Source organism: Narcine bancroftii, chromosome 7 (assembly GCF_036971445.1).
Source record: "Narcine bancroftii isolate sNarBan1 chromosome 7, sNarBan1.hap1, whole genome shotgun sequence".
NCBI classification, from domain to species: Eukaryota; Metazoa; Chordata; class Chondrichthyes; order Torpediniformes; family Narcinidae; genus Narcine; species Narcine bancroftii.
This window is the reverse complement of record NC_091475.1, coordinates 26,457,717-26,473,246: the sequence shown is the minus strand read 5'-3', so window position 1 is coordinate 26,473,246 and position 15,530 is coordinate 26,457,717. Positions and strand designations below refer to the sequence as shown.

At 43.7% G+C, this 15,530-nt stretch overlaps 1 protein-coding gene and 2 long non-coding RNA genes across 5 annotated transcripts in view; 2 read left to right on the top strand and 1 right to left on the bottom strand.

Annotated features, from left to right (window-relative positions):
• LOC138738632 (uncharacterized) overlaps positions 1-12,061 on the bottom strand; it is a 49,943-nt gene extending 37,882 nt beyond the window's left edge. Inside the window, exon 1 of the long non-coding RNA XR_011341632.1 lies at positions 11,849-12,061. This is a non-coding gene — a long non-coding RNA (uncharacterized lncRNA). The remainder of the gene's footprint in view (positions 1-11,848) is intronic.
• LOC138738631 (uncharacterized) lies at positions 64-8,016 on the top strand. 2 transcript variants are annotated; one of them, XR_011341631.1, is made up of 3 exons: positions 64-174; positions 320-402; positions 7,858-8,016. It is a non-coding gene; the product is annotated as an uncharacterized lncRNA (long non-coding RNA). The 2 variants fall into 2 exon arrangements; XR_011341630.1 differs by lacking the exon at positions 320-402.
• ttf2 (transcription termination factor, RNA polymerase II) overlaps positions 11,854-15,530 on the top strand; it is a 76,256-nt gene continuing 72,579 nt past the window's right edge. For both annotated transcript variants that reach the window (XM_069889216.1, XM_069889215.1), the window contains exon 1: positions 11,854-11,980. In XM_069889216.1, the coding sequence (XP_069745317.1) occupies positions 11,953-11,980 (28 nt within the window). In that variant the 5' untranslated portion in view covers positions 11,854-11,952. The remainder of the gene's footprint in view (positions 11,981-15,530) is intronic.

Below are 15,530 nucleotides of genomic sequence, written 5' to 3'. Positions count from 1 at the left end.
TAGTGCAGGTTCACCGACCAGCTTTGTTAGGTGTCATCGCGACATCATCAGACCGTCCCTGGCCAACCCCCCTGCAGGGGCTGGACATTCATGAAGCTCGGTGGAGGGCTCCGCTCTGCCACTGGGACTAACCCCGGAAGGATCGGAGTCGCCGTCTTGGAGCTGCTGGCGGAGGTAGGGCCAGGAGGGCGAGGGCAGAGAATCTCAGCCTTTTTAGTCGCATTTTTTTTTTACTCTAGAAAAGGACCTACAGAGTAGTTTCTTTCATTCTGATTTAATCGTCCAAAAGCCTAATAATTTCATTTTTCCGTATGTTTAGTGTGGAAGGCTGTAAATGAGACCTTTGAAGTTCATTTTCTTGCAGCTAGCTCATAAAATACAGGACATGAGACCGAGGAACAGGTAAGACAAAGTGAGTCAGAAACCTGATGACTGGTCAAGAATAAAAGAACGTCTGGGCTATTTTAGCACTTCGACCTTATTTAGATACCACCAGCTGAGTAATGCACTGAAAGACAAAGGACAATCTATAATTGCAAGACTAATTCAGCAGTATTGAAGAGATAGAAATCTGCATTGATAAAGATATTTGAGGGAGAGATGTACAGAAGAAACTAAAACTTGGCTGCTTCACAGTGAAGGAAGCCCATAAACTTTGAGCAGAGTCCGAGGGGGAGGGGGGGGGGGGGCATAGCCGAAAATAGGTTGATTTAAGCAATGGGTGTATATTAATTTCATGATACAAATCACCTACATAAAATGAATCCCGCACAGGAGTGTAATCTCATACATAAATGAAAGAAATGATCCATCATCTTAATTCTGGCTGGGAATAATGGGTCCCACAAAATGCAAGGTAAATTAGGTGGCCTTTTCTAGCCACAAGAAAACTGCTTGCTGAACACAGACATGTATTACAAACTCATTTTAATCTATCAGCAAATTTACAATTTTAATCACAGCAAATTTATAATCTTGTACACAATATCATTCATACATTTCTAAAGTACCAAAACCAAAGTAGCTCCTCACTGACTCCTGCCTGATAATGGTAAATACTCCATCTGCTATAAAGGGTTTTGTCTTTAATTAAATTAATGCCTAGATATTAAAAACAGTTATCAGTTATCTGAACCTTGTATTGCACAAGCATTGTTTTTTGAACTCAGGAAGGCAACCAAGGTAATTAATTATCCTTTTCTAGAAGCTCCAACCTTGCTTGTTTGCACAGTGTGTGATGCTTTTTCAACACTAAAATTACTCCTTGGAGTTGATAGGATTTAAGAATAGCCCCTGTAATTATCAGATGAAAAAAGAAGTAGCAAATTTGAGACCATTTCATGAAAATGTCAAACCGTGCCAGATGAAGGGCGATCTTACTGCAGGAGTCTGTGAGAATGAGATCAGAAACAAGCCTCCACTGGGAAACTCAGTGGGGTCTGTGGTTTTTGCAGTCACTGTCTCCTTAGAAGTTGTACATTATATTCAGAATCAAAATAATCAATTGCTAAACACAAAGGAAATGAATTAACCTTTTAGATTTCTATTTTTTGTTTAGTCATCTTTTCTCTTTGGGTTGGCTTCACGGACGAAGATTTATGGAGGGGTATGTCCACGTCTGCTGCAGGCTCGTTGGTGACTGACAAGTCCGATGCGGGACAGGCAGGCACGGTTGCAGCGGTTGCAAGGGAAAATTGGTTGGTTGGGGTTGGGTGTTGGGTTTTTCCTCCTTTGACATATAGCACGGTAAACAGGCCATTTTGGCCCACGAGTCCGTGCCGCCCAATTTACACCCATTTAACCTACACCCCCAGCACATTTCAAATGGTGGGAGAAGACCAGAGCCCACGGGGAAAGCCCACGCACACATGGGGAGGACATACAAACTCCTTGCAGTCAGTGTGGGATTCGAAACCTGGTCCCAATCGCTGGCGCTGTAAAGGCATTGCGCTAACCGCTATGCCAATCGTGCCAAAAAGAAATGGTTAATGGAAGTAAACAAGAATACTGCAGATATTCAAGCACTTTTGTGTACTGCACAGCTGTTAATGAACTCCCAAAGTCTCCTTTGGCAATTTTAATTGTGCGGCAATACAATGCCAAAGTGGCAAAAAATCCCCATGCACCACGTCAGATCTGTACTGAGTTAATCTTAACCAGAACTGATATTAAAGTGTGATAACTTTCCTCATCATGTCCAACAAAAAGAGCAAAGGAAATCAGATTCGGAACTCAATAATCCACTATCTCCTTCTGATCATGAATCCTGTGCTTAGATGTTGTTTAGATGGCAGCAGGTGATGCTGATTTTACTTTTATAAAAAGCAGGAATCGGAATTAGTTGTTTAGCATATTACAGAACAAACATTTCTATATATTTCAGTGTTCTTAGCTATCCAACAAGATCAGAGCAAATCATTTTCTCATGTAATTTTATACTATAAACACAAGAAATCAGACACAACATGTAGGAGTACTCCACCTGGCCATTAAAATCTGTGCCATCGTTCAATATAATCATCACTGATCTGCCTCAACTCCTGCTCCACATGTCCTTAAATTCCCCAGTCTTTCAGAAACATATCTACAATTTTTTTTTAAACACCCTCTTTCATTCATCCAACCTCTACAACTCTGTGGGAGAGAAAATTCCAGAGAGTTACCACCACCTTTGTGCCCAAACTTTACTGACCTCTACCTTCAATATAAAGCAAAGACTGAATATTCACAGTACTCTCAATCAAAATATCCAAAGAATGTTTACCAGTATTTTTTGACCAAAGATTTTCCTCACCATTACCAAATAGCTGGCCCCTCATTCTGAGGCTATTGCTACCTAACTCGAGATTGTATTGCTTAAAAAAATATTCATTCAGTATCTACCCTGTCATCTACTGCTCTAAATCCCAGAGTTCAGGGCAACATTATTCAATGACTCATTTTCAGGACAACTTCTCCATTAGAGAATTCAATCAAATGAATCTTCTTAAAAGTTGTTTGAACAGTCAGCAGACAAGTAGGATGAATATTGAAGGGAGAGTAACTTCCTACATAACTGAACCAATAGGACTAGTGCCATTGTGGAAATTTGGCAAAGTCTCATAAAAAACAGTATGAGCAATTAATTGGTGAAAATCAAATGAATGTAAAGGATGCAAAGCAATTGTTTTTAAGCCATTCAAAGAAGAATTAAGATTCCTTTATTGTCATGTAATAAAACAAAAAATATATTACACAAATTTTCCTTTAGTCTGCTGTAAGGCAGCCAGATTCGCCATCGGCAGAAATTGCTTGAAGCGCCTCTTAAAGTCAGAGAAAGAGAAGCAAAAGAGAGTCCCCCCAGAGTCACTGAGTGTCTGGAGATTTGCCTCCAGAGCTCCCAAACCCTCTGCATCCGCACAGACTCCAGTTCAAACCATCAGCAAATCCATGTGCAGCACCTCTCCCATCAGGCTCTCGTATCGGGACAAGACTTGCATTTCAAAGTGTAATGTTGAAATGTCATTGGCAAAAAAAAACCAAAAGACAATATTTCAGGATGCAGAGCAGTCAATAATGATTCAGATTATCACAACACTACAGAGTTTATGCATAGCAGGGAAAACAATGATAATTTTTTTTTAAATGGTACATCACAACTGGAGCATTGTGTCCACTTTTGTGTATCACATTTCAGGAAGGTAAAACCTTTGAAGTAGGTATCAAAGATATTTAATAAAATGATTGCAAGGATTGCGTGAATCACCACAGGGTAATGAAAAAGGATTTGGCAAGCAGGATTTTTCCTCTGAAGTGAGGTGAGATAACAACTAGAAGATTTGGATTAAGGGCAAAAGGGGGAAAATCTTAAAGTGAACTTCTTCATGTAAAGAGATTTGGGAGTGTGGAACAAGCTGCCAGCTGAATTGGGAAATACAGGCTCAATTTTGACATATAAGAAAAATTTGGACAGGTACATGGATGGAAGGAATATGGTCCAGGTGTAGGTCAGTGGGATTAGATGGAACGGTTAGCAAAGTGGTGAGCACAATGTCTTTACAGCGCCAGCGATCAGGATCGTGGTTCAAATCCTATGTTGTCTGAAAGGAGTTTGTATGTTCTCCCTGTGTCTGTGTGGGTTTTTCCTCGGGGCTCTGGTTTCCTCCCACCGGTGGAAGCGTACCAGGGGTGCAGGGTTTTTAAAAATAATTTTATTTATCATTTTAATATATGTAACAATCAACAATCATATCAAATGTAAACATCAAGAAAACCCCCCCCCCTCCACCCACTCCTCTCTATATGTCCTATTAAACAAAGAAAGAATGAAGAAAAAATATATCATCCCATTGCCAGTGCATACAGTAAAACATATGAAGACATGATAATACCAGTGTTAAAATCTTTACACATGTCTACTGGCTAGCCAGTAGCAATCGTAGCCCTATTTTGGCCCCAGTGAGGCTCTAAATAAGGCTGCCAGATTTTTAGGAAGGTGTTATATCCCTTCCTGAGATTGTATGTGACCTTTTCAAGTGGGATGCAACTATTCATCTCTAAAGACCACCTCTCCATGAGTAGATGGAAGCCAGACTTCCATGTTACCGCGAGACATTTCCTGGCCACGCATAAGGCAAATTCTGTGAATTTAATTTCAGAATTAGTTAGTCATCTACAAACCATGGTAAAGTTCCCCAGAAGAAAAAGCTCTGGGTCTACTGGGAAGGTGACTCCTGTGATCTTAAGGTCAAACCAGAAGGGCCTCACCTTCATGCAAAGCCAGGTAGAATGTAAAAAGGAACCAACCTCTGCATCACACCTAAAACACATCTCTGATAATTCAGGTTTCTATAGGTGTAATTTCTGTGGGGTGAGGTACAGTTGATGGAGAAAGTTATAATGGACCAATCTATACCTGGCATTGATAGTAGCCCTAGAGTTGTTCATCAATTGTTGTGTCTAGCTTTGACTCCCATCTCACCCTAGATTTATGCAAACCTGACTTTGGGCTCTCACTGGGGATGTAAATTGGGCAGCATGGACTTGTGGGCTGAATTGGCCTGTTACCATACTGTATGTCTAAAAACGTTTTAGTGCAGACTAGAAAGGATGAAAGGCCTGTTTCTGTTCTGTAGTGTTCCATGGATCTGGCTAGTGAATGCAAGACAAAAGAGTCTGTACATAAATCATAAATAGGCAGAATTATTGTGGGGATCAGACCCTAATTGGTCAGAAGGGAGCTTTGTCAGTATCTTTTGGAACTCCTTCAAAACTGTTGACCACAATACTTCCAGCCAGTAGTTACTCACTATAAAGCGAGGCTTTAGTCCTCTCACCAACTACCCATTCACTGGCTTCTTTTTCGGAACTATTTCCTGTAGATTTTAATGGCTCTAATCTCTAGTTCTAAAAACATAAACCTAATTCACAATATTTTCTACTCCCTGAGCTAATTAATTTCTCCCAACATCTACAATCTCAATGCATCTAAATCCCAGGATCATTCTTCCAGTGTCTCCAAAGCCTTCTGCCCCAGTATTCTGCAACACTTTCACAATAAACAATAAGCTTTGTCCCCTGGTCACCACCTCACCACTCTTCTTTCTTTGGCTTGGCTTCGCGGACGAAGATTTATGGAGGGGGTAAAAGTCCACATCAGCTGCAGGCTCGTTTGTGGCTGACAAGTCCGATGCGGGACAGGCAGACACGGTTGCAGCGGTTGCAGGGGAAAATTGGTTGGTTGGGGTTGGGTGTTGGGTTTTTCCTCCTTTGCCTTTTGTCAGTGAGGTGGGCTCTGCGGTCTTCTTCAAAGGAGGTTGCTGCCCGCCAAACTGTGAGGCGCCAAGATGCACGGTTTGAGGCGTTATCAGCCCACTGGCGGTGGTCAATGTGGCAGGCACCAAGAGATTTCTTTAGGCAGTCCTTGTACCTTTTCTTTGGTGCACCTCTGTCACGGTGGCCAGTGGAGAGCTCGCCATATAACACGATCTTGGGAAGGCGATGGTCCTCCATTCTGGAGACGTGACCCATCCAGCGCAGCTGGATCTTCAGCAGCGTGGACTCGATGCTGTCGACCTCTGCCATCTCGAGTACTTCGACGTTAGGGATGAAAGCGCTCCAATGGATGTTGAGGATGGAGCGGAGACAACGCTCACCTCTATGATCAAGAACGTCTTTCCAATAGTTATAAGCTTGTTGAACCTCCCCTTGTTTCACTAATCATGACTGCTCCATCACCACAAAAGAATTGTCTGCATGATTGTAACGCCACATTCTTTCTTGCCCTATAGCAACCCTGAATATTTATTATCTATCTATTTTTATATTATCTCTTTTTAATTTAATGTATACCATTGTAGAATATTTTCACGAAATACCTGTTCAGCTGCAGCAAATAAGAATTTTTGTGCATGTGGACATTGTCATGCATATGAAAATAAACTTATTATCATTAATCTAGATTCCAAGACCAATATCTGATCAAATGAATGTGAGCCCAGGCCCAGCTCAAACCAATCCTCTCCAAGTTCAGCTTGATAGAGATGATGATTGAAGATGATAATGTCATCATCCCTGATAATGAAAACTGGAACAGCATCCTTGTTCCCATCAAAACTCTGATTTACTGCAAGCACAAAGTAGAATTGTTTTCAGAGCAGCCACGTCTCTTTAAAATATAGGAAACTGTGCCATCTAGTGGAGAAGATCTGAACTCCTGTTTCCTCCTGAAACATTTTTTGAATCAATCTGCGCGAGAAACACAGCGGGTCAAACAGCATCATTGGGAGAAAAATAAGTGTCAACGTTTTAAGCTAGATCCCTTCACTTTGGAAAAAATATTTTACTCCCACTGATGCAGTCTCTCATGCTGCAACTTGGAGCCAATGTTAGGTTTATCAATTTGTAACTGGTTTCTCCCCATGTTAATAAGTTTTGCTCATGCTCAGTATTAGCAAATCTGTTTACAGGGCTGCATTATGTATGTGAGCCGTTATTGTTATAATATACAGATATGCTGTAATTCTAACTTGCTGCAGCACACAGGTTTGTAAGATACATCAACCATATCATAAATTACTACTATATGCCATGAGACAAAAAAAAAGAGAAAATAAAAAAGTGATAGATAAATAAATAATATCTGATATATACACTAACCAAAAGTTAAATTAGTTTCTGTGCAGGCTATTGAGGATTTTTGGACCTTTAATCTTCACTGATTTACAGTGATTACTTGTTCCCCAAAGCCTCCTTTGCAAAATTCTTATCCTTATGTGATTTGTCTTTGTTTCTACCAATCTCTCATTCTACCCCTTTTTATATAATCACCACTCCACTCACCCACTTTTAATCATATGTGCAAATTCTTCCCTTACCACTGAAAGGTCTGGCCTTTACCAACATCTCAATCTGGTAAACATACAACATGGTAACAGGCCTTTTTGGCCCCATGTGTCCATGCTGCCCAATAACACCCAATTGTCCTACAACCCCCAATAAGTTTTGAACGGTGGAAGGAAACCAGAGCACCCGGAGGAAACCCACGCAGTCACAGAGAGAACGTAAATACTCCTTATAGTCAGTGCAGGATTTGAACCCCAGTCTTGATCCCTGGCGGTGTAACAGCTTTGTACTAACTGCTACGCAGTCATTCCACCTTCCTCTTGTTCTTTAGAACCTTCTTTTAAAATAACCAGTTTCATTGTCCATTTTGGTTTGGCTACAAAGAAGAATGTTGGCCATTTTTCAATATCAAAAGTGCTATACAATTAATCATTTTAATAAGATTATAATATATGATGTTTGTCTTTCAGATTCCAAATATTTGTAGTTTTCATAAAATGCTCTTTAACCTTTTTTTTGGTTTTGTGTTTACAGGTACATTGGTCAGATTACAGTGAGAATATTTAGAGATTATTGAAAAAGAAGTGGAAAATCCACTAAATCACCAAAATAGACTATAAAAACAGAAAATTCAGGGTATGTTCAATGGATCTGGCCATGCATTTCATGTCAATAAACTTTCATCAGATCGTGCGTTATGTTTTTAACAAAATATTATAGGTTTAAATTTTAAACCCAATTTTAAAATTATCTCCATTTTCCTGTAAAGAAGGTAGTTACACAGACATACAGAATACTTAACTTCACAATTCAGAGAAATGAATATAAAGGAGGATACAGTACAACTGCATAAACATATATGCTAGTAAAATAAGTCGATACTGTGTAAAAGTCAATCCCCCTAAAATCCAATATTTTCCTTATATCATGTGTAAAATTCGACTCCCCTATCAGGCCTACTACCTGATGCCTCGACCATGAACACTTGCCACGGCTCCAACCGCCTGCCCATCGGAATTTCCGACACCGCAAACGATGTAGGTACTTACCGCTATCAAAAGCAGTATGCGTGTAATGGTTAATCCCTAAATTTAACATTAAAAATCATCTTAAATATTTGACTTCTCCATGAGTATATACAATATTTTAGGCCACAACTGGGGACAGTAAAGATGCATCAATCAGGATGCTCTTTATCGACTACAGTTCGGCATTTAACACCATCATTCCCTCAAAACTGATCAGCAAACTCCAAGTCCTGGGAGGGACTCAACACCCCACTGTGTAATTGGATCCTGGATTTCCTCACTTACTTCCAGATCACAATCAGTGAGGATTAGTAAGAACATCTCCTCCACAATCTCCATCAGTACCCTGCTCTGTGTGGCTTATCCCCCTACGACTCTGTGGCTTGGTACGACAACGCCATCTATAAATTTGCCAATTATACCACGTCAGTGAATTGTATGAAGGAGGGAGATTGAAAACTTGGCTGAATGGTGCACCAACATCAACCTTGCACTCAATGTCACCAAAACTAAGGACTTGATTGTTGGCTTCAGGAAGGGAATGCCAGAGGTATACAATCCAGAGATCACTGGGGGATTAGAGATGGAGAAGGGGAGTCACTATCTCGGAGGATCTTTCCAGAGCCCAACACACCAATGGCATCATGAAGAAAGCACATCAGTGCCTCTACTTCCTCAAGAGTTTGTGGAGGTTTGGTATGACACCAGAAACCCTGGCAAATTTCTACAGAGGTGTGGTGGAAAGTGTGCTGACCGGCAGCATCATTGTCTGGTATGGGGGACACAAGTACCCTTGAGCGTAAAGCCCTGCAAAAGGTAGTGGACACAGCCCAGGCAAAACCCTCCCCACATCTACAGGGAACGCTGCTGTCGGAGAGCAGCAGCAATCATCAAGGATCCACACCACCCAGCACATTTTATTCTCGCTGCTGCTATCAGGAGAGAGGTATAGGCACTGCAACGCTCGCACCACCAGGTTCAGGAACAGCTGCTCCCTCTCCACCATCAGACTCCTCAACAACAAACTCAGTCAGGGACTCATTTAAGGACTTTACTGATTCATTTTAATTCTCTCCATAAAGCCCAAAAACCACCATGCGAGTACACATGGCTACTCCTATGATTTGGAGGAAGTGAGATGAGTTAAAGGAGAAGTTGTTTGAAGTGAGGAGGGTAGTGGTGGAGGGTAATGTCTTCCAGTCAGATCTTCTGAAATGTCTGCCTTCTTCCACAAACATGGCTTCCCCTCCACCATTGTCAACTCAGCCCTCACCACATCTTCTCCATTTCCAGTTCATCTGCCCTAGTCCCCTCTCCCCCAGACGCAACAAACATAGAATCCCCCTCATCCTCACCTACCACCCATCAACTTCCGCATCCAACACATTATTCGCCAGAATTTCCAGCATTTACTACAGGTTCCAACCACTAGACATATCTTCCCCTCTCCTCCCCTCTCTGCCTTCTGTCGGGACCATTCCCTCCATGACTCCCTCATGCACTCATCCCTTCCCACTAATTGCCACTTCGGCACGTTCCCCTGTGGCTGCAGAAAGTGCCACACTTGTGCCCACACCTCGTCCTTCACCACAGTCCAGGGCCCCAAACAGGCCTTTCAAGTGAAGCAACTGATTTATTGCTACTGGTGCTCGCTTTGTGGCCTTCTCTACATCAGAGAGACTGGGCACAGATTGAGAGTTTGTTTCGCTGAACACCTCCGCTCTGCCTGCCTCCCAGTAGCCAACCTTTTCAGTTCTGATTCACTCTCCCATACTCACATGTCTGGCCATGGCCTTATGTACTATCCCACCAAGACCACCCATAAATAAGGAACCACACCTGATTTTCTGACTGGACACTCACCAGCCGGATGGCATTAACATCGATTTTTCTGGTTTCTGCTAATTTGCTCTCCTTCCCCCCTCCCCCCTTCCCTCCCCCTTTCGAGTTCTCCTCCCCTTCCCTCTTTATTCACCTAGCCATCTCTCCTTCCCTTGATCACTGCTGTTCCCTCCCTCCCTTTTCCATCTATTACCTCCTGCCTTTGCAACCACACCTTCCCCCCTTACCCTTTTATTCAGATGCCTGCCAACATTTTTCCATACCCTCAAGCTCAAAACATCAGTTATGTATTTTTACCTTTGCTATATAAAGGACACTGTTTGACCTGCTGAGTTTCTCCAGCATTGTGTTTTTACTTCAACCACGGTGTCTGCAGATTTTCTTGCTTTACTTCTGTAAATCTGTGGAATTTGTTGCCACAGGCGGTTGTGAAGGCCAGGTCATTGGGTGTATTTCAGACAAGTTGATAGGTTTTTGATTAGCCAGGGCATCAAAGGTTATGGGGAGAAGGCCAAGCAGTGGGGCAGAGTGGGAAAATGGATCAACTCATGATTAAAGAGCGGGGCAGACCTAATGGGCTGAATGGCTTATTTCTACTCCTATGTTTCATTGTCTTAAGAGTTTAGATGATCCCTTGAAATACAATGCCAATGAACGATAGGGCTGAATGCTGTAAAATAGCATGTGTAGAAACCTATTTACAAAATGGTATAATAAGACACATGTCCAAAGTCGTAAATGATGCTGTTTTCGACATCATCTTAAAGGGAAGAAATTCCAAAGCTTTGGGGCTTGGTTAATGTAGAAGGTGAGGCTGTTTATAATAATGAAACTAGACCTGGAGGACCATGTATATCTGAGAGTTGGAGAACACAGAGGGGCCCATCCATGAAAAGTTGTGAAAGCAAGGGAGACGATGCACATCAGCAAACACCATTCTAAAACTAGATTAGGAATTGGTGCTGGCAGCAGTTTTGCAATGATCTTGTGTTGAGAATAAAGCCAAGAGTTTGTTGGCGTAATCATTTGTTTGTTGGAGGTACAAAGCTTTGAATGACATTTAGTTGGGAATTGTGCTGAAGTAGTGGCAGTAAGCCAATGTAGGAGTGGTAAATATTAATGATGGGTAGCCATGTGCTCAAAACATGTATCGAGGTCAAACATGAAGGGCTGCTCAAGCCCAAAATGCTGGTTGTGTATCTTTATTTAATTTTTAATTTAATTTAGGCATACAGCACAGTAACCAGCCCTTCTGACTCATGAGCCTGAGCCATCCAATTCCCACATGTTTTGAAGGGTGGGAGGAAACTGGAACTCCTGGGGAAAACCCCCACACAGTACAAACTCCTAATAGATAGCGCCAGATCCTTGCTGTATAGAGTTCACTGTGTAACCTGCTGGGTTTCCCCAGCTTTGTGTTTTCGCAAAGTCTGCAGACTTTGTGTTTTACTCCTGCATATGGACCATTTTGGATTTAGGTAAGTGGCAGGGTAAGGGATGATGGAGCAGAGGCAATGTAAAACTGGGGAAAGTTCCACCTGATCCTGCAGGGAGGGTTGGACTTGGACACTGAACCTCGGCCACCAACACAACCCCACAGCTTCCCGGGCAATCTGATTGGTGGTGGCCTCTGTCAATCACCTGTAAAGGCTGACCTGATTTGTGCTTGGTGATTGGATGAAAGAGCGACAGCCGTGGTGTGCTTTGGCCGGTCGAACGCTGAACCGTCGCTCGTCTGAACTCGGAGGTGGGCAGTAAGATGCAGAAGGTGGTCTGCGAGGAACACGGTACGTTGAAGTCACGGCGAATTGTCATCGGAAGGGTGCAAGGGTGGAGCGAGCGGGCCGGCCGAGTTGGAGTCGAAATTTTGAAATCCATCTCCGGATGTGATGCGTTTAATTGGCAGTTGGCTTGACCAATGAAACGTTAGGAAGAGCCACCGTTGGCGCAGCCTACCATCGGCTGAGGGATGGTGGGAAACAAGGAGTACAGTACAGGCCCATCAGCCCGCCTACATGCACCAGCGCAGTACAGGCCCATCAGCCCGCCTACATGCACCAGCGCAGTACAGGCCCATCAGCCCGCCTACATGCACCAGCGCAGTACAGGCCCATCAGCCCGCCTACATGCACCAGCGCAGTACAGGCCCATCAGCCCGCCTACATGCACCAGCGCAGTACAGGCCCATCAGCCCGCCTACATGCACCAGCGCAGTACAGGCCCATCAGCCCGCCTACATGCACCAGCGCAGTACAGGCCCATCAGCCCGCCTACATGCACCAGTGCAGTACAGGCCCATCAGCCCGCCTACATGCACCAGCGCAGTACAGGCCCATCAGCCCGCCTACATGCACCAGCGCAGTACAGGCCCATCAGCCCGCCTACATGCACCAGCGCAGTACAGGCCCATCAGCCCGCCTACATGCACCAGCGCAGTACAGGCCCATCAGCCCGCCTACATGCACCAGCGCAGTACAGGCCCATCAGCCCGCCTACATGCACCAGCGCAGTACAGGCCCATCAGCCCACAATGTTGTGCCCAACTACAAACACCTCAACAATATACACCTTCCCTATCTCCCACTGTCAGGTACAGGTGTAACAGTGTTGCACTAACCGTGGCACCCTCATCACCTCTCATCCTTCTTCGCTCCAAAGAGAACCGTTCATTTTCCTTGTATTCATGTGCGTCTTAAGAGTATTTTGAATGCTCTTATTGTACCAGCCTCCACCACCACCCATGGCATTGAATTCCAGACACTCTGTACACAAAAAAAAATTGCCCTAAACTTTCCTGCCCCCACCTCATTCAGATGTCCTCTGGTACTTCCTATGGTCACCCTGGGGAAAAGGTGCAGGCTGTGGTCCCTATTCAATGTCTCCAAAAATATCTCCAAAAATTTTAAATTTCGACTTACAACACGGTAACAGGCCCTTTCAGCCCACATGTCCCTGCTGCCCAGTCCAACCACGATGTCTGCAGATTTTCGGGATTTACTTCTGACTACTACAACAACAACTCTGTAAAAGCTTTTCAAGGGTTGCCTACCTTGAGGAAGTTCACCTTTGCTTTCCAAAGGGAGTTCTGTGGGATTCTCTTACTGTTCCCCATCTATAACCCCTGCTGCTCTCAAGCTCTACAACCATGTACTCACCTCGATTAGATTTCATGGCCACGTTGCCTTGATCTCCTGCCTTTGCCACATCCCCCTCCCCCTATTCTTTTGTTTGGATGCCTGACGGCATTTTCTCATACCATGATGAAAGACTCAAGCCTGAAATGTCAGTTGCATATTTTTTACCTTTGCTACATAAAGGACACTGTTTGACCTGCTGAGCTTCTCCAGAATTTTGTGTGCTTACTTCAACCACAGTGTCTACAGATTTTCATGATTTACTACGCCCAATTATATTTTTGAACCCACTCAGTCACAGGGAGAATGTAGAGCCTCCTTAAAGACAGCACTGGATTCAAAGCCAGTGTTGTAACAGCGTTGTGCTTACCGTGTCACCCACATCACCTCCCATGGTTCTTTGCTCCAAAGAGAAAAGGAACATTTCATCAGTACAGAGAGTAGAGGAGCGAGAGCTGTTATAACGAGTGTGAGAGGGATAGGGGCAGGGGTGGAATTATGGACAAGGGAGGGGTGGAGGATGATGGACACTGAATGGCAGATGTCAGGTTGGGGGAGGAAGATGAGTTATACAGGGTGGAGGTAGGAGATAGGTAGGGACCAAAGCTGTCGCTGCTGAAATCTGATGAGAAAGTGAAAGTAATGGTATAAATCCAAAGGGGAAATGGAGGTGTAAGAAGAAGGATACAAAGAGGGGAGGATGATGAAAATGGGTGGGAAAGGGGACAAAAATGGAGGGAAGGGGAAGAAGAGAAGTGTTTCAAAAGAAGAGAGAGGACTTGTTACCTGAAATTAGAAAATATGTTTAAGTTGTTGACTGTCCAGCTGGAGTATGAGGTGTTGTCCCTCGAGTGCATTAGGAATCACCTGGGCAGTGGAGAAGGCCAACCATTGACCATTTGGTGAGGGGAAGGGAGTTGAGTGCATCTGTGTGGAGCCCGTACATGGATTGGATGTGATTAAATTATTAAAATTCTTTTTTCCCGTGCATTGGTGATGTGGTCCCAAATCATGACACATAATTAAATGTATTATTTTAGTTGTTCTCCGCTTTCTCTTTCTTCTTTTGTTTGGTGTAGTTTAGAGGTGGGTTGGGTGGGGTGGGAGGGATGGGGGTGGGGGGTTTTATGGGATAAAATACGTATTGAATTATATTTTGAATGTATGATTTATTATTGATCATAAATAAAATTTTCAAAGAAAAACATGCATCTGTGCTTAGGATGGCCATTGCAGACAGTGCTGGTGCTCTGTGAAGCATTCCCAAAATCTGTGCTTGGCCTAAATGACGTAGAGGGGAAAACATCGGGAGAACTGACTGCAGTAAATGAGGTTGGAGGATGTAAATGTGAATTTTTGCCTCAACTGAAAGGGATATTTGGATCCCTGGATGGTGGGGAGGTGTAAGTGAAAGTACCTGGGGTCATGGCGTGTGGTGGGATGAGTGAACAAAGGAGTTACAGAGGGTGCGATCCCTGCTGAAAGGGGTTTTTGGGGTAGATGCAGCTTCCTCTGGGGTTCAAAATGATGATGCAAAACAAAGGTAGCGTTGGATGATTATGCTGAATGTGGAGGGTGATGGGGTGAAAGGTGAGAACAATGAACCCTCCCCCTGTTCTCTTTGGAGGGGGGTGGATCAGTGAGAGCTGAACCAAGAGATGGCTCCATTAACCAGAGTAGATGAGTGCTGTGCTCCCTGAAAAGGGATATTTTGGATGTCCGAGAATGGACGACTTCATTTTGAAAGCATATTTGGTGAAGGCGAAGAAACGAGGAGAAATGAGTGGCACCTTACAGGAGACTGGGTGGGAGGAGGTGTAGTCGAGGTAGCTCGACTACAAGTGAATTTTAAAGTGAGGTGGAGGTTGGTCGTGAGGTTGATTAAAATTGAATTCTGCACAGGTGCAGTTTCCAATTTAACAGAGGAAGAGATGTGGTGGTGCTGTGTCGATTTGATATCAGAACTGTTCCACATTGCCCACAGAAAGGCAGGCAAAGCTGGGACTCGTGCATGTGCCCAAGGCAACACATTTGATTTGAAGGAATGAAAGGCATCAAAGGGGAAATTGTTGAGTGAGAACTTTAAGGCCTTCCAGATGGAGGTGAAAAGAGACAGGACATCCATGGTGAAAATAACATGTTGAGCACCAGGGAATGTGAAGTTGTCAAAGTGCTGGAGAGCATGGGAGGTATCCAGGATATG